The sequence below is a fragment of the Globicephala melas genome, chromosome 20, assembly GCF_963455315.2.
Source record: "Globicephala melas chromosome 20, mGloMel1.2, whole genome shotgun sequence".
Taxonomy (NCBI): Eukaryota; Metazoa; Chordata; class Mammalia; order Artiodactyla; family Delphinidae; genus Globicephala; species Globicephala melas.
The window spans coordinates 41,410,285-41,431,387 of NC_083333.1; the positions used below are offsets into that span (position 1 = coordinate 41,410,285).

Here is a 21,103-nt window from a genome sequence, read left to right on the forward strand (position 1 = left end):
GAAATTGACAGTGTGGGGAGAATGGAAGGAAAGGAAACTAACAAACTAGTACACAGAAAACCTGATTTCCAAATACCAGGGGAAAGCGAGGGAAAGGAGGTAGAGGGGAAAGAAATTTGGTCCCTTTGAATCTGCAAACGCGATCTTGGCTCAGAGCCATGGAGGATGCATAGCAGCCCCACTGCGAGGCAAGCCATGTTCCTGACTCCAGCCCTGCAGTTAAGAGGAAGGCGCCAAGCCTCCAACACAACGAGGTGGGGAGGCTGCTCCTTTTTGGGCAGGATCCTACTGTGGACACAGAACAGACAGCAGCTGCCCACAGTGTGGAAACAAACTGTAAAGCAGTCACGTCTCTTAAGGCTGCAGCATCCAATAAAATGTAATTTAAATCAAGCCCCGCATCTGTTCTCAATCCCATTCAGTCTCTGCTTTCCATCAGCCTTCGGACAATCTCTGCAATTATGCTGGTTAACCCTTATAGCCCCAGACACTTTCCAAGCTTCTAGGTATAGAACTGTGTCCTCCCCTCACAAATTGCTCTCAGAGGGAATGAATGCTCTAGTAAAGGAGTGTGACGGTGAGACAGTCAGACTCCTGTCTATAGACTATGCGCTGCTACACACACCGGTGGGTAGTGTTCATTTCAGAGGGCTCTGTGTGCCCTTCTATCCCATACCACCTGCTGTAGCCCAGATCACATTGCAAGGATACAGTGGGCAGCATGAACGAAACAGTGGCCAACAGATCATTTGTACACATATCAAGTTCTCAAACCCAAGCCATGTTGGGAAGGCGGGAGGAGGCACAAGAGCTCAGGGAGCAGCAGACTTGGTCACTGGCTCTCAGACCATTCATAGCACACATGGTTTGCATTCCAAGCATTTGCTCGAGTTATAAAAGTACAGCAACCTCCCAAATGAAGCAAACTTAAGTTTCTCTTTTCCCCTTCTCTCAAAACTACCCCAGCCCTATGCCTGCACTTTCGAGGCAGTCAGTGTTATAATGGTGCCCTCTGGCGTCCCTGTCACAAATTGCCATTTAATGCCACTGGAAACCAAACCCAGAAGAGGGGAGACTTGAGTAACCGTATGGATGCATTTACCTAGAAGACTGGGAAAATGAGGTGTCATTGAAAATCCAACCCCAGATGAAGGCATCTTGAAACAAGTGGCTTCATCTGAGGGCAGCCAGGACAGTGAGACAGTTTGGGGAGGATTTTCACAATTTTCACATTGCCTTCTGAAAGTCTGAGCTCTCCTGAAATGTGACTGCTTAAGAAAACAAAGAATGCAACTTGAAAATAAATATATTCACAGCCTGTAGTCACATCCTCCTTACCACCTCCACAAGCTTGGGAGTGCCCAAGACACTCAATGAGTCTTTAACATGTCACAATGTGGGGGCTTCCTGGTGGCGCAGTGGTTGAGAGTCCGCCTGCCGATGCAGGGGACACGGGTTCGTGCCCCGGTCCGGGAGGGTCCCACATGCCGCGGAGCGGCTGGGCCCGTGAGCCATGGCTGCTGAGCCTGCGCATCCGGAGCCTGTGCTCCGCAACAGGAGAGGCCACAACAGTGAGAGGCCCGCGTACCGCAAAAAAAAAAAAAAGTCACAACGTGGAAGTATGTGCAACATGAACACAGTATACTCCAAACAGAAAGACATTCTTTGATCAAAGTGTCCTCCAGATCTCCACGTGGACTTGCTGATTTTCCTGGATCAACCCCTTTTTCATTCTTCTTCCTCTAGTCCAAAAATTCTTTAAAATACACCAATGTTTGAGGAAACAGAGATAAATATATAAACTTTCCACAGCCTAAGTCTGTATACTTGCAAGCATGTTGGTTAGAGGCACACTAGAGGTAGAGGCAGTGAATGTAATTAAAAAGGGTCTACTTGGTTGTTTTTAATGCATAAACATAATAAGACCCAAAGATAAATAATTCTGTGCTAATATTCACGAATTTATAGCTTAAATTTTATCAGTTTTAAGTAAAAAAGGTCATGTTTGCTTTCAGACCTAAGTGTATATAAAGTAATAAAATGAAGATTCCATCCCTCTCCAAATGCCAGCCAGATACTTTTAGGCAGAGTATTAGTATAAAAGAAAAGAATTTAAGGCAATCCAGTAGCTAAGATATTTCCAACTAAAGCTTTGTCCTTCAGAGCATGCTCTATTTCCTTCTCTTCAATCTTCAGAGACACCTGCAAAGAGAAAAGCACTTTTCATGGTGGAGAACTCACAAAAGCAGTTTTTATTACACAAACTTCTACCGTATTAAACTTGTCTCACAAGAGGCAAGCAAGTTAAACACTGCTTTTGCAACAGCCCGAAAAAATAAAATATCTCATTCATACTACAGCCCTATCTTCACACACCTTAAACCCTACCTAACAAAAAAATTGTTTATCTAATTGTGGTCATTTTTAAATCTTTACTTTAGCAAAAGATAAGCTCGCCAAAGCAGGACAGTTAAAAGCAATGTCACAAAGAAGCAGTTCGTTGTACCTTTGCGAAACGCGTTTCCTTGTTTTTCTTTAATCCGAAAATGCCTCTGGCCTCCAAGAGCCCTGAAAGTGACAAACACTCTGACTGGTCCACAGCTGCCACCTGCTGTTTGCGACAGACGTTACTATAGGCTTCATATAACTGAGAGGAAACAAGGGAGAACAAATGTTGCTTAAAGGTCATTTTTTTTTTTTTTTTTTTTTTTGCGGTACGCGGGCCTCTCACTGCTGTGGCCTCTCCGGCCGTGGAGCACAGGCTCCGGACGCGCGGTCCCAGCGGCCATGGCTCACAGGCCCAGCCGCTCCGCGGCATGTGGGATCTTCCCAGACCAGGGCACGAACCCGTGTCCCCTGCATCGGCAGGCGGACTCTCAACCACTGTGCCACCAGGGAAGCCCAAAAGTCATATCTCTTGTAACCCTGTAATCTTTTAAAAGAATGTGAATCTGGGTTTGCAAAATAGTTATCTGAATACCCTAATTCTCTCCCTTTTCAATGAAATCCTTGAAAAGGCATTTTGGAGATACTGCCAAAAACCTATACTGTAATGCAAGAAAGGGGCTTTATATATTTCATAGGGAGAGGCAGAAATAAAGGGGAGAAGATTAATGGTAAAGTCTCAACCACAACCCAAGGGAAATAAAGTCAGCTGCCTTTTACATGATACCAGTACTTATTCTTACTGTTAAAATCCATTTTTAATTCACATCAGCTGGAGCGTGATAGGCCTTTTGGAAAATATCTGCTCTGCAAAGCAGATTCTCATCTCCACCCCAGCTCCATCTGCTGAGATTCCCAACTAACCTTCCCCAGAGTGACCTCTTTGGTTTTCAGCTGCCTGGTCAAGAGCAGCAAAGAGCAGACCAAGATCTTCTGCTGAAGAGGGAAGGAATCTTGTGCTCCTTCTTGGCTCAAAGTCATTCTGTTTCCATCAACTTCCGAAATGACTTGTGATATGTGAATAACACCAACCTGCTTGGGAACCAGTGACTCAGAGGGTGATTTACCTATAAAGTAAATAAATCAAGCTTAATTAGATTTTTAAAATATTGTGGGTATTGAGACAGATGATATTAAGTTTTAACAGAAGGAAATTCAAGAGCAAAGCAGAAGTTCCAATTCTGTAACTAGAAGCCAAAGGATGAGACAAAATGTGATCCTTAGAAAGATGCCAAAGTGTGACATGACTTGGAAAGTACAGTTATCCTTCTTCTGGGCAGAACAGTGAGCAATTTTATCCTGTAGAGTGCAATTTAATGTCAGAGAGACAAAATCCACCTCATGAAAGAATAAGGACCAGACAGAGAACCAATGTACTCAGCCTTGCTTGGAAGGTTCCTAATATCTCAAAGGCAAAGGATAGAACCTTGAAACAAAGATGGCTGGGCCTGGTCTTTTTTTTTTTTTTTAAATTCATTTATTTATTTTTGACTGCGTTGGGTCTTTGTTGCTGCGAGCAGGATTTTTCTTGTTGCGGCGAGCACGGGCTACTCTTTGTTGTGGGGCGGGCGTCTCTCATTGCGGTGGCTTCTCTTGTTGCAGAGCACGGGCTCTAGGCACACCGGTTTCCTGAGTTGTGGCTCGTGGGCTCTAGAGTACAGGCTCAGTAGTTGTGGTGCACAGGCTTAGTTGCTCCGCGGCATGTGGGATCCTTCCCGGGCCAGGACTCGAACCTGTGTCCCCTGCATTGGCAGGCAGATGCTTAACCACTGTGCCACCAGGGAAGTCCCTGGTCATTTTTAAAGGCTCAAAAAATTACCTAATATTTCAAATCAAATGAGTGGCTAGGGGACTTCCCTGGCGGTCCAGTGGTTAAGACTTCACCTTCCAATGCAGGGGTGCATGTTCGATCCCTGGTTGGGGAACTAAGATCCCACATGCCTCACGGCCAAAAAACCAAAACATAAAACAGAAGCAATATTGTAACAAATTCAATAAAGACTTTAAAAATGGTCCACATCAAAAAAAGAGTGGCTAAACATGGACAATCCTACCTAAGTCCTCTAGATAGCCTCCCCAAATGACCTCTGAGGTTGGGTTCATTTGCCCAAGCTGATCTCCAGGAGAGCAACACTTGAGAAAATGTCACTGGATATCTTAGCAGATAGCACCATCTCAGAGTCTGGAGGTTGGGAAACTGCCAACAAGCTTCGGAGGATTGTGGCCTCATTGTTTGGACACAGGAATTGCAAGACAGGGGAGCGATTTGCTCTGTAACAACCTTTGCCTAAGGTTACTTCCTGAGACCAGGTCAGTTGTCTCACAAGAGTCTGCTTCTATTTCATGATCACAAATGGGATGCTACCGAGGACTAATCATCATGGAGAAACTGGAGATCAGCGATCAAACAAGCAGAATCTTAAAGTTGAGAGGAATTTAGAGGTCTAGTCTCGCTCCCTACCAACAGCTGAGTCTCTTCAAAACAATCCCAAAAAGTGGTCACTGGGCTTCCCTGGTGGCGCAGTGGTTGAGAGTCCGTCTGCCGATGCAGGGGACGCGGGTTCGTGCCCCGGTCCGGGAAGATCCCACATACCACGGAGCAGCTGGGCCCGTGAGCCATGGCCGCTGAGCCTGTGCGTCCGGAGCCTGTGCTCCGCAACGGGAGAGGCCACAGCAGTGAGAGGCCCGCGTACAGCAAAAAAAAAAAAAAAAAAAGTGGTCACCTATCCAGCTTGTGTCTGAGTATCTTCAACACTGGTGTACCCACACTGTGTCAAAGCCCAGTTAGTGCTATTTATTGGAGAGTGTCCTCTTATATTTATTTCAAGTCAGTCTCCCTATAGCTTTCTAGAGCCATTAAAAGCTAACCACATCGGGACTTCCCTGGTGGCTCAGTAGTTGAGAGTCCGCCTGCCGATGCAGGGGACACGGGTTTGTGCCGCGGGATCCCGCGTGCCGCGGAGCGGCTGGGTCCATGAGCCATGGCCACTGGGCCTGCGCGTCCGGAGCCTGTAAAAAGCTAACCACACCTACCAGAGGTCAAAAGACAGGAATTAGATTAATAATTTATGACAGGAATTCACAACCCCTTTTAGTTGTATGTGTGTAGGCGGTGCTCACAGGGTCCACTGATAAGCCTAAATGTTATTGGTAAGGGAAAAAAGGGAATAATGTGAAAAGTTGAAGAGAAACCAGTATCTAGTCTATGCATTGGCAAATATTACCTATCAGTCTAAGCACTAAGTTTGGCTAATTCTGAAATACTTTTATTAATTTTCTTTCAACAAGTTGATGAAAAAAAGAGTTTTCTGTGGAACTATGGTGCTAGAAACAATTTTAGTAACACTCAACCAGTGCAGGAGTGAAGGAAGAAACAATCAAATCAGACTGTCCTGTTTCTAAAGATTAAGAGTGGATATTAAACACAAGGTATGTAGTTCATGGACATTTTACATCTGCCATAGCTAAGAGAACAAGGTTGAAGGAAAGGAAAATTAATTTTGTCATTTTTGTAAACGGCTGCAGTTTACCGTAGCAATACTATCTTTGTACCTCCACCCTCCTAGACTTGTTTAAAGGCTTGTGATATCTCAAGTTGAACACAATTCTTTCCTGTCTGACTCTCTTACTTCCCAGGCTTTGCTTTCACCTATGTTGAGATGTAAAGTGCACTCAACGTAAGTACCCAGAGAGAAGCTGATCCAACCTTACTGTCTAGTTTTCATTCCTAGAGCTTGGAAAGAAAACTGACTCTGTCCCAACCATTCAGGTAACACCCTGGAGAACTCATTTCCAGTAACACATGGATTATAGCACTGGCAGGCAAGATGGAAATAAAGTGGATGAAATTGATGAAAAACACGACACCCGTACACAAATGGGTGAGTGTGGATTTAACTGTGGATTTAACTATGCTCATTTCAGCTCTCTATCTCTTTCCTCAGAGAAGTTAAGCTTCCAATTATAAAGGAAGACAAAAAGGAGATAAACTACTCACATTCAGACAGTGGTTTGAGGATAGTCTGGCTTTTGACATCCGACTCTACAATTTCAATAGCTCTCCTGTAAAAAAAAAAATTTCTAAAATTAATTTAGGCTGAGCCAAACCAAACACCACACCAAACCACCAAAGCTCGAAAACAGGCACATTAACAAAAAGCAACATGTCTTATAACTTTAAAGCCCCCAGACAAAACTGGGTTGTGTCTCAGCTCCAGGGGACTTAATTGCCTTGAAATAATTCATGGACCAGGGAATCTGAGAAACTTCAACACTACATGGTTTCCTATTACAGAGGCCAAGTAAGTCATCGTACACTGAGCCAATGATAACATTTTGAACAAGGAAAACCTGTCATGGATGGGAGAGAGGACACGTAGTGTGGGTGCTTGACTAAGAGCGCCAGTACCGCCCATACACACCAGACCTAAGAGGAGGGTCCTCAGTTATCTCCGCACAGGATATGTGTAGGCTAGAACCACACTGGCCTACTTGACTCTTGCTCATAGTTGCAGTCTTTACCCAAGTAGTTCGCTGACTAGGGGAAACTTTCAAATCCAGGATGACACCATCTAGCAATAGGAAGAGCTTACTCTCCCACTGCTCTCTCCAAAGTACTTTGCCCACAGGAAGCCATAAGCCAGACCTGGATCTTCTGCATCGCAGTAGGGGGAAGTTGGACCAGCGGGCCAACACAGCAAGTATCATTTTAATGGACCAAGTGTCCCTACTGGGAAGGAAGAAATTTCATCAGTCAGCACAGAGGCTTTCCCCAGCAGGAGGGGCCGGGGGATGGGAAGGGAGAGAGAGGTCTGGAGTACAACTGTGGGGGACCACCAACTGGAGGAAGGGGTGCTCACAAAAGCAAAGGAAGGGAAAAAAAAGTCTAAAGGCAAAGATGGTTCAGGTCCATAAATAAACCTGCTTGAGACCAGCTAATGGAAAAGTAAACTGGAGTCTTTTTTAATACAAATGTAATTAACCAATCTATAATCACCACAGGGAGTGCCAGCAACATCTCATTTGTTTCTCCCTCTGTAGGTAATGGACTGATAATGTTTCAGACATTAACACCGGTGGAAATGCAGAGCTCCCCACTGAGAAACAAGTCCTCCTTTCTGAGCGTAAAAAGTGGCAGAATGGAGCCTCTTAAGCCACATTCACTTGAGTTACATGAGACAATCAACAGCACTTCTTTTTTTTAATAAAAGCAGCCAACAGTGCCATAACTCACCTGCAAACATCTAGCGCTTTGCGAACATCTCCCGAAACAGCAGAGACTTTGCGGGCACAGAACTGAATGGCAGCATTGTCCAGGACCTGATCTTTAGATGCCTTTGAACAAGACATAGAAGATGACAGTTTGAACTATAAGACTTCCCCTCTGCAATTTAGGTCCCAGACTTGATTGACCAACCTTTAGGGTCTAAGACGCCTTTTCTGCTTAGAAGTAAATGGGGATTTCATACATTTAAGCATTTTGTAGGAATGTGGTAGAGGTTCACAAAGGGAAAAAAAGGCACTTGAAACTCAAATTAGCAAAACTAAACTAAACTAAAATCTATTTGGTCATTTCCAATAGAGAAAGTGTTTTCATAGGTCCTATTTTATAAATTTATTTATTTATTTAGGGCTGTGTTGGGTCTTCGTTGCTGCGTACAGGCTTTCTCTAGCTGCGGTGAGCGGGGTGGGCGGGCTTCGTGGTGGGCGGGCTTCTCACTGAGGTGGATTCTCTTGTTGTGGAGCACAGGCTCTAGGCACTCAGGCTTCAGTAGTTGTGGCACGCGGGCTCAGTAGTTGTAGCTCGCGGGCTCTAGAGCGCAGGCTCAGTAGTTGTGGCGCTTGGGCTTAGTTGCTCCACAGCATGTGGGATCTTCCCAGACCAGGGCTCGAACCCGTGTTCCCTGCATTGGCAGGCGGATTCTTAACCACTGCGCCACCAGGGAAGTCCCCATGGGTCCTATTTTAAAAGGCCATTAGAGAAGCATTTGGGTGACTCCTCTAACTCTTTTTATTCCAACACTAAGGCATCTAAAATGGAGCCAAGAGTAGAAATTCATATAAAAATGAATGGGCTATAGGAACTCCCTGTTTAGTAATGCAATCAAAGCAAAATATTTTTGAACCACCTTCACAGGTGATACAAGGAACACTCAGCTTGGTACAGTGCTTGGCACTCACCTGATTAAGTCGATCCTGCAGGATAGTGGCTATCTGATTTTTGGTATAAGGTGGGAAGTTCAACAGCCGTGGCTTACATTTTTCTCTAGCTTGAAGCCTTGGCAGGATTCTGTCTGTGAGATCCAGGGTATTAGCAATACCTGAGGAGGAGATAAATGACACTAAGCATCATTGGTCAAATCATCGTAAAAGGAAAACCAAACCCTCTGAAAGCTGAATAAGGGACTTCCCTGGTGGTCCAGTGGTTAAGACTCCACGCTCCCAATGCAGGGGCCCGGGTTTGATCCCTGGTCAGGGAACTAGATCCCGCACACTGCAACTAAGACCCAGTGCAGCCAAATAAATAAATATTAAAAAAACAAAAAAACACCCACCAAAAAACTGAATAAAATTTCCAGTTATAATCCAGCATTCCAACAGTTGCTTCGCACTTTCCCCCACCCCCACCCTCAATACCCATTAGATAAGATGTGTATAATCATCGAAGAATGCTCTTTTTGAGTTATGTTTAGAATTGTTCAATTATAAGCAGGATCAGATACTCCCAAAATCAATTGTCTCTGAAATGCAGCATTATGTCATTTCTATCCAGAGTTAACAAAGTTGACTTGACTTAGATTAAGGTTCCTATTATCTTATAGTAACTTTCTTATTTTGGTAAGAAAGCAGAAAGCTGGTGTAAGATCAAATAATAGTTGATAAGGGAATTCCCTGGTGGTCCAGTGGTTAGGACTCGGCATTTTCACTGCTGGGGCCCAGGTTAAATCCCTCGTCGGGGAACTAAGATCCCGCAAGCTGCATGGCACAGCCAAAAAACAAAACAAAACAAAATATGTGATGAATAAACTGAAGAGATTAGAAAAAGGTCTTTAGAACCACCATGTAACATAAACAACAGAGCACTAACCAATCAGCACCAACCGAGAATTGCTTAGCCATGGCCATTCAAACAGTGTGTACAGTACATCCTGCCCTCTGCTGTCCAGCTGATCCATCTCGTCCAACACCAACACACTACAAAAAAAGAGAAACAATTAGTATCCATGTTCACCTTAACTCTCCAATCTGTTTGATCTGGGCTGACACTAGGTCACATTCCTACAGCTAAGACCAGTTTGAAGGGCTTCCCTGGTGGCGCAGTGGTTGAGAGTCCGCCTGCCGACGCAGGGGACACAGGTTCGTGCCCCGGTCCGGGAAGATCCCACATGCCGTGGAGCAGCTGGGCCCGTGAGCCATGGCCGCTGAGCCTGCGCGTCCGGAGCCTGTGCTCCGCAACGGGAGAGGCCACAACGGTGAGAGGCCCGCGTACCGCAAAAAAAAAAAAAAAAGACCAGGGCTTCCCTGGTGGCGCAGTGGTTGAGAGTCCGCCTGCCGAAGCAGGGGACACGGGTTCGTGCCCCGGTCCGGGAAGATCCCACATGCCACGGAGTGGCTAGGCCCGTCAGCTATGGCCGCTAAGCCTGCGCGTCCGGAGCCTGTGCTCCGCAACGGGAGAGGCCACAACAGTGAGAGGCCCACATATGGCAAAAAAAAAAAAAAAAAAAAAAAAAAAAAGACCAGTTTGAAGATCATAATCTGTCCCACCTCCAGTCACTGTTATGATGATACCCCCCATCATCACCAGAAAGTAACATACAGGTTTTTCAAGTAATTAGTTTAAAAACATTTTCCCCCAATTTAAAATTAGAAGGCTTTTGTTTTTTCTTTTCTTCTTTCCCTTTAAGCTTATGTAACTACCCCTCAGAGAGAAAATATAGGAAATGTTCTTTTTATGAGCAAACTGATACATTCAAGAGACGAGAATGTGAGTTTGTGGGCAATGGATCCTGCAGATTTTCACAGAGCAACATGCAGCAGAGCAATGCTTACATCATGGGGCCCTTCTCCGCAGTCATATGGTTTTCCAGTTTCCTCATTATGTCCTTCCCAGCTGGCCTGGATACTTCTTCCTGACAAATCTCCTGAGCAATGGCTGGGAATACAGCCTGGGCACTCCTCAAGGACATGCAATTCAGCATGATAGTTTTAAAGCTTTTCAGTTCCTTCTAGAAAAATGCAAACATGCGAGTTATTTTGGCCTCAGATAAAGGTTTGATGGAACCTGAAGTGTCTTTGAAGAGTTAACAGCATACAAGAGAATAAGGTCCACTTTCATTTGGAAAGATTTAGACAGTGAAATTAAAAATGTCTTATTTTGGGGAAAACTGCAGTGCCCTAAGCACTTCTACTTTTTCTTAACCCTTGATAACCAAGTGTCATTTTGGCAAGAGCATCATAATTCAGACTCTCAATGTACCTTGAGGTCTTGCAGAATTCGGCTTAAGCAGGCAGTTTTTCCAGTTCCAGGAGCACCAGAAAGATAAAGACTTCCAGCTTTCTTCCCACAGATGTGCTCCCTCAGGAAATTCCTGATGACATCCATCTCCTTTTCCCTTGCAGGCAGCTGATCTGGGACAGCTGTAGTCAGGACCTGCTTTGCTTGCTGGTAGCAAGTACCTGTGCCAGACATGAAAGGACAATTAGACACAACAGAGGTGACTGAGAAGACCCACCAGGTTTCACTTGGAATCACCAGCCATGTTTATGAGGCTGCACTAACAGTTGCCATGTAAGAACCAACCTTCTTGCTTGAGAAGTCTCAGACACGCAGATTCTTTCTCCAGTGGACATCTCTGCTCAGAATTTGTTGCAATGTCTTGACCTTTTGGAACTGAGGAACATATTTTGTTTTGGTGAAGTCTGGCTTGTTCTCTTTTGCTAGGAGATTCCGTTGTCAGCTGACTGTCAAATACCAATCTGCGCCCCTTAGATGTATGTGAGCGAGGGGGACCATTTTCTTTCTTGCTTTGCTTTGGTGGAGAACAGGGAGGTAAACGGGGAGTGTTACACAGGTTGTCGTCACCTGAAACATTAAAAGCAAAATGTGGTCATTCATAGCAGTGGATAGTAAAAGGACTTGGAAAGATCTCTGCATCCCCCCCAAAAAGGGGGTGAATTTCTATCACGGTCAGAACCGCCAAAATAAAATGCCTCTCATCCAGAAGCAAATAGTGGCCACCAGATGGCACCACTGAGTCTTACTAGTTGGTAGAGGTTTTAGTGGGATGAAATTCTAGGATTGCTCTAAAACAGGGTTTCCCAACCTTGGCACCATTGATATCTTGGACCAAGTAATTTTTCATTGTGGGGGACTGTCCTGTGCACTGTAGAATATTGAGCAGCATTCCCAGCCTTTATTCAATATATCAGTATCACCCCCTCAGTTATGACAACTAAAAATGTCTCCAGATCCTACCAAATCACCCCTCATTAAAAACAGATGATCTAAAACAAGAAAGGAAAAAACAAACAAAAAATAATTTTAAAAAAAAAGGAAAGAAAAAAGAAAGGATTACCAACCACTGCTCTAAAACAAGAATTGTCACCTGTTTTTCTTAATTTCACAACTAACGAGGCAAGTTTCAAAATACTATATAACTAACTGCAAGGTCGTTTAAAACACTGACAGAACCAAGTTCAGTATTAAGGAACTGAAGATCAGACCTATTAAGTAGTTCAGAAAGTGATCTCAATAAGTAGCTTAACTCTGAAGTTCAGTAAGCACTTAGCAACCATTCTGAAAATAACCAAAGGGAACAGAGTGGTCTTAACTGAACTCAGGAAGCTGTTTCAAAGGCATCTTATTATTGAGAAAGAGAGGTCGAGAGCTACCAGACAAAAAGTTGTACTCAAATAATGGATAGCTTACCCAGACGTTTTCTGGGGCTAAGAGGCAGAATTTTTGCACAAGGAGAACGGGGTATGGCCTGGACATTTGCCAGTTCTAGTTTGGTGTCACTGGAGTTTTTAGCTTTGTCCAATGTCCGAGGCTGTTTCTTTTTTGGAAAACTGATTGTAGCCTGTGACTGGGAGCGGGTTTGAGGCATGACGGCAACACAGCTGCGTACAAAAAAGAGAACAGGACAGCCAGTCAATATGTAAAAGTGAAGAAAAAACAACTAACATGTAACTTATACCGAAGATCGAAATTCATTTCATAAGTAGATTATATTGTAACAATATTTTAGCATTTAATTTTGCTTCATATCCGAATCTATGCAACAATAGCGAACACCACCTACTACGAGTAAAAGGCTGTCATAAACATTTTAGGTATTAACTCCTTTAAGTTTTACAACCACCTTAGAGGTAGGTACTATTATCCTTATCTTAATGATAAAAAAACAGAGGCAGAGAGGCCCAACGTCACAGCAAAGCAGGATATAAGACCAGGCATTCTGGCTCCAGAGCCCAAATTTTTAACCACTCGAGACATACAATAACAAGTTGATCTTAATTGGCGTCCATAGTACTTCTACCCCCCTGGCTCCAGGCACGGGGTACATCGTTAACACCAGCTTAGCCCAGCAGCCTCCCACATTTACAGGCTTCCTCAAGCCCTCACTCCGCACTCAATCCCCGCTCTACCCAACTCTCGGCCCCACATAGCCCCAGATGTTGGGGGAACGTCTCCCTCCTGCCGCACTCAGCACAACTGCCAGAGCACTCCGAGGGCGCACGTCTCCCTTCCCTACCCCGACCTTCTCACCCTCCCGCGATCTGAGCTCTCCTCCTCTTACGGAACCCGCGGTCCTCGCCCTAGCCCCTCACCCAACTCCGCCGCCCCCCAGGACTCGGGCCTCCTCTCCTTTCCACCTCACAGTGCTGCGTCACCTCAGTGCCGGCGCCTTCTCACGTCTCCCACAGAAAACTAAAGGGACTGTCCACGACAGGATCCTGGACAAACACCACACCGTCAGCCGGAGAGCCCAGACGCGCTCGCGCCAAATCTGCACAGCCGCAGCTTTCCCGCCTCCCGCCAAAGCCCGGCCACGTTTCTGATTGGGTGTCGCCAGAGCGCCGCACGCCTTGGCCCCAGCCCCCTCCTTCACAACCAATCAAGCGGGAAGGCGCACAACCAATAAGAGAGCCTCAGGTCTCAGCGCACCACGAGGCCACGCCCACCGAGCCGTAAGGGCAGTCTACATCCGGGGCCTCGGCGGAAAGATGCGCGCTTGCGCCGGGGCCGACTGAGTGAGGCCCGGCGGGAGCTGTAGTCTTTGCCGCTCGCGACTGTATTCCCACGCCCTTCCTTCAATACCTTCTCACTGCTGCACATACCCATTTTTTCCTTACCCTAATGGGCTATATTTTCAGAGAGCTACTACATAATACCTGCCATTATTTGGGCGGTTCTGGGTGCGAGGTATGACGCTAGGCGCTTTACATATCTAATGCCCAACACTGCAAGACACAAAGCAAATGTGCCGAGGGTTAGTTAGAGGTCACAGAATTTTGGTGGCCTCGAAGGGCCTAGGTCCATTTCCTGACAACCAAAAGCAATGTTTCTTTGTAAAGTTATACATACATACATAAATACACTGCACTTCATCACAGTATCTCCCTGATTTGTGTTTCAAGGGTGAGAAAAAGGGCCAGGCCTTTGCTTTTATTTTGTTAAAGATAAGAATACGATATTCTGTGCACCTTCCTATCATTAATCCCATTAATCCACACAATGTGGGGGAGTGGAGAGGATTATGGCCCCTTAATTTTAAAATATATATATTTTTTATGGCTAAATACAAGGGTTTCAGGGCCAGAGAAGACCACTACAGATGGAGTGGCAATCTGAACTTTTAATGAAAAATATAAATTAAAGCAGTAATTTACAGGCCAGCTTCCAATGCGAACAACTCAGGTTCCACTAAAAACCCAAATCCAATTCTAGGTGATGGTAAGCATGTATCTGTCATCCTTCAATATCAAATGAAATAGAGCAAGCTGAGAAATAGGGAAACAATAATACAATCAACTTAATTGTAGTTCATTCATATAGGAGATAAAAACCAATATTGAGTGCTTGTGTGTGCCAGGGGCTGAGCTCTGGTATTTTACCTATATCACCTTATTAATTCTCACAGGCACCCCCATGAAGTTGGAATTACTTCCATTTCACAAATGAGAAGACTGAAATAGAGAGGTTGAGTAAATCTGCCCAAGGTCACACAACTGGTAAGTGGAAGAACTGGAATTCAAACTCAGGAAGTCTAACAGGAGATCAAACTCCTGACCACTTAAAACATACCGAGGGGGAATAGACAGATGCAGGTTTTAGAGGGAGAGATGGCGAAGGACCACATCTGGGGAAGGCTTTCTAGGAGCTGAAAACTACAAGAGTGAAGAGCGTAGGCTGCCACGAATGGAGAAAGCGCTACCACAGAATGGAGACTTTTTTACCAGCTGGTATTTCTGATCTCTTAACAGGGGAACAGAACCTAGAAAGAAGCAACTTTCACTGTTCATATTTATTTTTATAACCTGGACACCTAAAACTTGTCCTTCATAACCAGAAATGGTAGTAACAAGTGCCCAGCCAGCTTTTAAGGGATGGTGGTGAACAACTACCTCAGTTACAGCGGGACAGAGGGGGCAGAGGAAGCCATGAGTACTTAACGTGCATATTGGAGCCTATGAAAGCATTCACCAGGAAATATAGCACCGGTCCAAGAAAAGCCTACAAGAATAAGTGACTATTGTGGAAGCAGGCAGAGAATCACAGAACGTCCAGATTGAAAGTTCTCTAAAAGGTTACCTAGTTGAAGTTTTCTCTTTTCACTACTCCAGTAACATGATGAGCACACCATCATACTGTTTCTCGCTTCTGTGCCTTGTCCTTGCCGTTTCCTATGTCTGGAATGCCAGTCACCATCCTCCTGCCCTGGCTAATTACCATAAAGCCTTTAATGCCCCGCACAGGTTTCCCTTGGTGGCTGTCCTGAAGTCTTCTGCTAGACTCTGAGCTCCTTGGAGGCAAAGACCATGTCCTATTCGTCTTCATATTGTCGGTGCCTGGCACAGAGTAAAATACGCAATCAATGCTTGCTCAATGAATGGAAAGGACATTCCTGCCAAGTGGATATCCATCTTTTGCTTGAACATTTTTTTGTGGTCAGACAGCATACAGCCCTTTAAATCTCACACCCCTAAACCTAGGAGTGGAGAATCAATTCAATTATGTGTAAAAACAATCCAGACTGGGCTCCAGTGATGTCAAAGATGAAGCATTTCCCCATAGTTATCCTCTGGGGTGGTTAGGATCCTGAGGTTGACATTTTAGTTCTCTTACCTCTGTCTGCAGAGTAATAGGAAGTCAGAGACAGGTAGCTTCCTTGCAGTAAGTTGCAGTTAGTGGCTGGGCTGGGCCAGAAAATACTTAAAGAGGCACATTCACCATAAGCGGCTATGTCTTGGTAATAATTAAGGTGGGCAAACTAGTGTCCTTATCACTTGCTAATCCATACACGGTGTCATGGAGGAAGGGACCAAATGACACAGGAAGGACCTGTCCGGCATCCTTATGTGTGTCTGTGTGCGTGCGTGCGTGCACTGGCGAGCACGTGCACACGTACACAGACTAGCAATACCATCCCAATAGGACGGAGAAAGCTTATAGGGTTAGCAAGTTGAGAGTCATCTAGGCAAACTCTATTTGAGGGCTATTCAAAGTCACAGGAGGAACAATTAAATCAATAAATAGGTAGTTTATTAATCATATTAATAACAATGATGGGTCAAAGAATCAGGAATTCAGCCAACCTGGCAAATATGGATGAAAATGAAAGGAGGCCCTTTTTTCCCCTCGCTCCCGCACCCTCATAGGTTTTTATATCAAACTGTGTGAGAGTGCCTCATACACACACCTATTATGAACCAGTACGGGAAATAATTTCAAGACCTTTGCTAGCGATGAAAGTGTAGATTAAGCTCATTAAATCTTAGTGGTGATTATGTCAGCTGACCACAGTAAGCAGAGAATGTCTGGTTCAATTCTGACACCTACAGTCAAAGTTCAAGAAAGCCAGCTAAGATTTCAACTTAAGCAGTGAAGAAAAAAAGGCAACACCCACATAAAAACAGACACAGTCTGCGTGTTCTGCCCTCACCTTTTCTTCACACTTCAGTGTGAGAATCTACCACACACACAGGTGGAAAGAAGCATTAGGGATATAAGGAAAGGACACAAGGCCAGGGGGTCTCCTGAGTTCCCTGGAATCATGGGCAAAGGGGAGTTAGGTGGCAAATATAAATAATGACCAACTCTATCAGAATCACCCAGTCAGCCTGGCTAACTGGAACTGTGACTTTCAAAACACAGCAGGAGGGGAGGAGAGAAAACTCCGAGGAAGCTGCAGATGCTTCTGCCCAAGTTAGTATTTCTACTTTCTCAGAGGATCTGGAGTCAAACCAGTACCCTAACCGGAGGCAACAGATTTTTCTCTTCTATGCCACCACTTGTGGTGGTATTCCAGACAAGACTACACAGTTTTCAGGTTTTTTGCTTTTGTTTTTAAGCAAGGTTTAATTAAACTGCACGGCATCCAGAAGAAAGAAATGTACCAAAGAATCCAACCTGAGACCGGATTATACACTGTAGAAGGGGGTAAAGAAATCAATGCTAATTGGGAGAGGGAGCCCCGTAATCAGAAACAACTCCAAAATAAATCATACAATAAATTATTTTTTAGAAGAAAAGAAACCAATCCACATGCAAAGATGGACGCACACATACACACATACACTCTTCACGCACGTCACTCTAGTCTTTTATTCAGTGTTGACGATGGCTCCCATGCTGGTCGCCGTGGAAAAGGACAAGGGTTAGACGTGAGAAGAGAAGGCTCGGCCCCGCTGCCACCAGTGGAATGAGATTTAAGACCATTAGAGAGGGAACCCACTAAGTTGTCAGACAAGAGGAGAAAGAAGGAAACAGCAGTTATCAAGGAAGATTTTAATTGCTTCAAAGAGGGAGAGAGGAAGAAAGCACAGAAATCTAACACAAGTAAAGGCACAATGAATGTGGAGTTGAATGGAACCAAACCCTTCCTTTGGTTAAAATTATCCTTTTTTTTTCTGTATGTGTTTTGAAGGTGGTTGTAGTTTTGCTTCACTTTGCTTTTAAGAGACGAGTCTCGAAGGCAGAGTTGTAATGCCTCCTATTCCCTAAAGTAGGGTGGCTCACAGAAAGCCACCCTGACCACGTACAGCCAGGGACTGAGATTCAACAGGGAAAGAAAGACTACAACTGGAATGTGAGGAATCTGATTTGCAGTTGATTGCAGGTTGGGTTTCCAGAACAGACAGCTCAGTGTAGTGCCACCAAAGGGCCTCAGATGCCCTCTACTCCACCCCCAGAGCTCTGCAGAAGGGAAGGACCCTGGAGTCACACTTCACCCCCACTCCCATAAGCACTCAGCCTACAGATTATTTCAAGTGATCAGGAGAATTAAAACACACCCCAACCCTGAGTTGCTCTGTAGCAAGTCTATTTACAATTTTATCTCACCTCTCCCTGGAGGTAAATTTAGGTTTCAAGAGGGGAAGCTATGGGGTGAGGGGATGTCCCCAGGGCAATGGTCAGTGGCTAGTCTCCTTGCCTTTGCCAGTTCAGAGGGCTGGGATGAATTTTTGGAGACAGGAGCCTCATGTCTGTTGGGTGGGATAGCCCCTAAGTGCTCTCACTCTGCGGGCCCAGCTGGGAAAACGCTGGGCCTCTGCAGCTGGAGGAAACCCCCACGATAGAGCAAACCACACCTGGAGCACCACAGTGCTGCGATCCAGGTCTGGGGACCAGAGGAGACGGGGAGAGGGGCATCTAGCTCATTTAAAAACCTGCAGACCACTGGCCTGCTTCCCAGAAAGGGCGGTAAGAAACAACTATGAAGTTTTTCCCACCCGAGAAAAACATCATAAAACCAAACCCACACGAGGGCTTTTAACACAGCTTCTTTGATGCCTAGTTGGGCAATGTCTCTTCCTTCTGGGAAGGGATAAGGGGGTTAATGGGACTGGGCAACAGCCTCAACATGAGACCACCCAATCTTCCACTGAAGAGATGACATTCCCACAAGCAGATAAAAAGAGCAGTTTAAAAGGTGAGAAGTTTTAGTGCTCTTGTAGCCAGCCCACCTCAAACCTATATTACAAGCTTTTTACAGCATACAAAATAGATCAGTAACTATGAGGCTCACATTCCCATTCATCAATAGTAAATATACATGATAATAAATCTGTTATTAACACAGGGACCAAATAGGGTGTAAGGCAAAGACATTTAAATAGGTACTGTGTCATCAACATGCTCTGAAGAAGAAAATCCATCTGACTAGATCTAGTCCCAGGCCTTTTTCCATGAGGCCAAGAAAATGAAAATACAGTCAATACCCACGTGACACAGTCCAAATGCTGGGGAATATGAGGGGCAGCAGGTCATACGGGAGGAAGATAGTAGCCCCAGTGAAAAGCTGGGGTTTGGCTTTTACGTGTGATGCTCATTTCGATGCTCTGTGTTTGAGGAGTGAGGGGAAAAGAGATACGCTTTGATAACATTGTACAAAAGGCATCAACTCCCATTTCAAAAATAAATGGGAAGACTTCACAGTCCAAGTTCAGTAACTGGGGTCAGCATCTACCCTGGAACTCTGCTGCAGTATCAAGTCTTGTACTTTGTCCTTTTCCCTCCACTAGCATCCTCTCTCTAAGCTCCACTGGCTTCAGGATGCTGGGGGGATACTGCTGGGAGGTAACTGCTAACAGATTTGAAAATAAGAATGATAAATAAAGAATGATTAGAAAAAGCGTGGTCACAGACCTAATCATGGTTTGCCCCAACAGTCAATATGGTCCAGGGGATGGCAAAGGATCGCAGACCCCAGATAAATAACCCAAGTTGAGAGCTCTCTCATCTAGCACTGGGAGGACTTGGGTTTCACTGGGCACCATGTACAGATCCTTCGTCTGTGATCCAACAGATAGGAAAGGTCCCTAGGGCAGTTTAAGCCTGTGATGTATCTGATGAAAGCTCCTTTGCTCTCACTTCAAGCTTTAAGCAGCCTCTGCACTTGACAAGAGCTTTAGCAAACCAAACCAGCTGGATGTGGAGCCCAGGAGCTCCATCATGCTGTTGGAGAAGGGCAAGTCCCTGCACCACGATCCAAGCTCAGTTCCTACCTAGACTGGGAACCTCCATTTTCTCTGTGCTCTTTAACTAGGACCTGGAAGACGAAACAACATATTGCTGGCTGCCAGGGAAGATCAACTGGACTGAGGTAACGCACCAAAGTCCTTGTGCTTTTGGCAGAGGAATCTTTGACTACCCCCATAAGCTTCCTCACCCTTCTCTACTCTGCTGTGCTAACCCCTGCAGTCTTGGGGTTGAGTGGTGCAGAAGGGAACAGGAAGAGCCTGCTCACTCAGACGGGCTATGAACTTCACAACGAGTGGGCCTCAGTTAAAGCCATTCACAGCCCGCAGAGCCGGTCCCTTCCACAAGGTGCTTCACCCTTCCCTTCTTCGTCATCCTGGAGCACCCATCAGGGGCTGAAGTTTCTGAACAGGGATGAAAGGGCCAGTGGCCTTCAGGGCCAAGCAGAGAAGACTGAGGCAGCCTCAAGGTCAAGGTTAAGGCCAAGGCCAAGGTCCTATCTTCCTATCTCTCACTAGAGGTTTTGGGGGTTTCTGAATCCATAATGAATGAATGAAAGGGACTTTTCTCTTGAGGGGATAGGTGGTGAGAGGAGGAAAAACATCCCTCAGCCTCAGTACCTGAAGAAATGGAGCAGGGAGCCCCAGAGGGCTCACATGGCTCCTGGTCCCTGTGACGCAGAGGAACCGACTAGCTCTAAAAGGACCCCCAGTTTCCTTCACCCTCTCTTTTTATTAGATGTTTAGTTCAACTGATTAGTATTTAGTGTTTATATCCAACCTATTTCTGGGTATAAGCGTGGGGTGGGGTGAGGGCAAAGCCAAAATACCCCTAAAAATAAAGCAGACCCACTTCCTTGCCCATGCTCTAAACTTGACCTTTAAAACAGATCACTTCTCTGCAAACTTTCCCATTTCACTAAAAATGCCCACCCCCAGAAGTCCTGGCCATGCCATCCTCCTAAAATGATGAAATATAATATACCCACCAAGCTCCCCCCACAGTGGGTAGGAGAAGGTAGGAGTACCATCCTCCACCCTGCCCCGACAATGAGTTCATTCATCACAACAAGGCACCTTTCCCCAGAGGAAAGCAGGAGACATGGAATCTTTTTCCTCATCTGGCCAGCAGGGCTTGCAAGAGGAGGGATGGATGCAGGGTTTGAGACCCTACTGTCAATATAAAGAGTCCGGTCACCAAGTCCAGAGACGAGATGCATAGATGGAGGTGAGCTGGGTGGACGCTTGGAGTCTCGAGGTTGGTTGCACTGGAGAAACACGTTAGGAGCTGTCATGCAGGTTTCAGGGAGAATGGAAGGGACCATCTGAGAAGAGGAGAGGGTCCATCCTTTTCCTGAGGAACAGGACCAAGCCAGGCTTCACCTGAGAATGGGCGGCAGAGGTGGGGCTCCACGGGCAGCTGAAAAAAATAAATAAAAACCACATACGCAAGGTC

General features: G+C 45.4%; 2 protein-coding genes across 6 annotated transcripts in view; both read right to left on the reverse strand.

Annotated features, from left to right (window-relative positions):
- Positions 1 to 1,330: 1,330 nt before the first annotated feature.
- Positions 1,331 to 20,972, reverse strand: CDC6 (cell division cycle 6). 2 transcript variants are annotated; one of them, XM_030840086.2, is made up of 12 exons: positions 20,725 to 20,972; positions 12,374 to 12,564; positions 11,246 to 11,527; positions 10,922 to 11,121; positions 10,495 to 10,670; positions 9,533 to 9,639; positions 8,626 to 8,765; positions 7,679 to 7,779; positions 6,443 to 6,507; positions 3,310 to 3,512; positions 2,507 to 2,647; positions 1,331 to 2,202 (listed from the first exon to the last, which is right to left on the reverse strand). In XM_030840086.2, the coding sequence occupies exons 1-12, from the start codon at positions 20,970 to 20,972 to the stop codon at positions 2,113 to 2,115; spliced, it is 1,944 nt and encodes a 647-aa protein (XP_030695946.1). In that variant the 3' UTR covers positions 1,331 to 2,112. The 2 variants fall into 2 exon arrangements, with proteins under 2 accessions (XP_030695946.1, XP_030695947.1); XM_030840087.2 differs by lacking the exon at positions 20,725 to 20,972 and adding an exon at positions 13,339 to 13,397.
- WIPF2 (WAS/WASL interacting protein family member 2) overlaps positions 20,928 to 21,103 on the reverse strand; it is a 38,628-nt gene continuing 38,452 nt past the window's right edge. For all 4 annotated transcript variants that reach the window (XM_030840090.2, XM_030840094.2, XM_060290327.1 and 1 more), the window contains one exon: positions 20,928 to 21,067. In XM_030840090.2, coding sequence (XP_030695950.1) covers positions 21,027 to 21,067 — 41 coding nt within the window. In that variant the 3' untranslated portion in view covers positions 20,928 to 21,026. The remainder of the gene's footprint in view (positions 21,068 to 21,103) is intronic.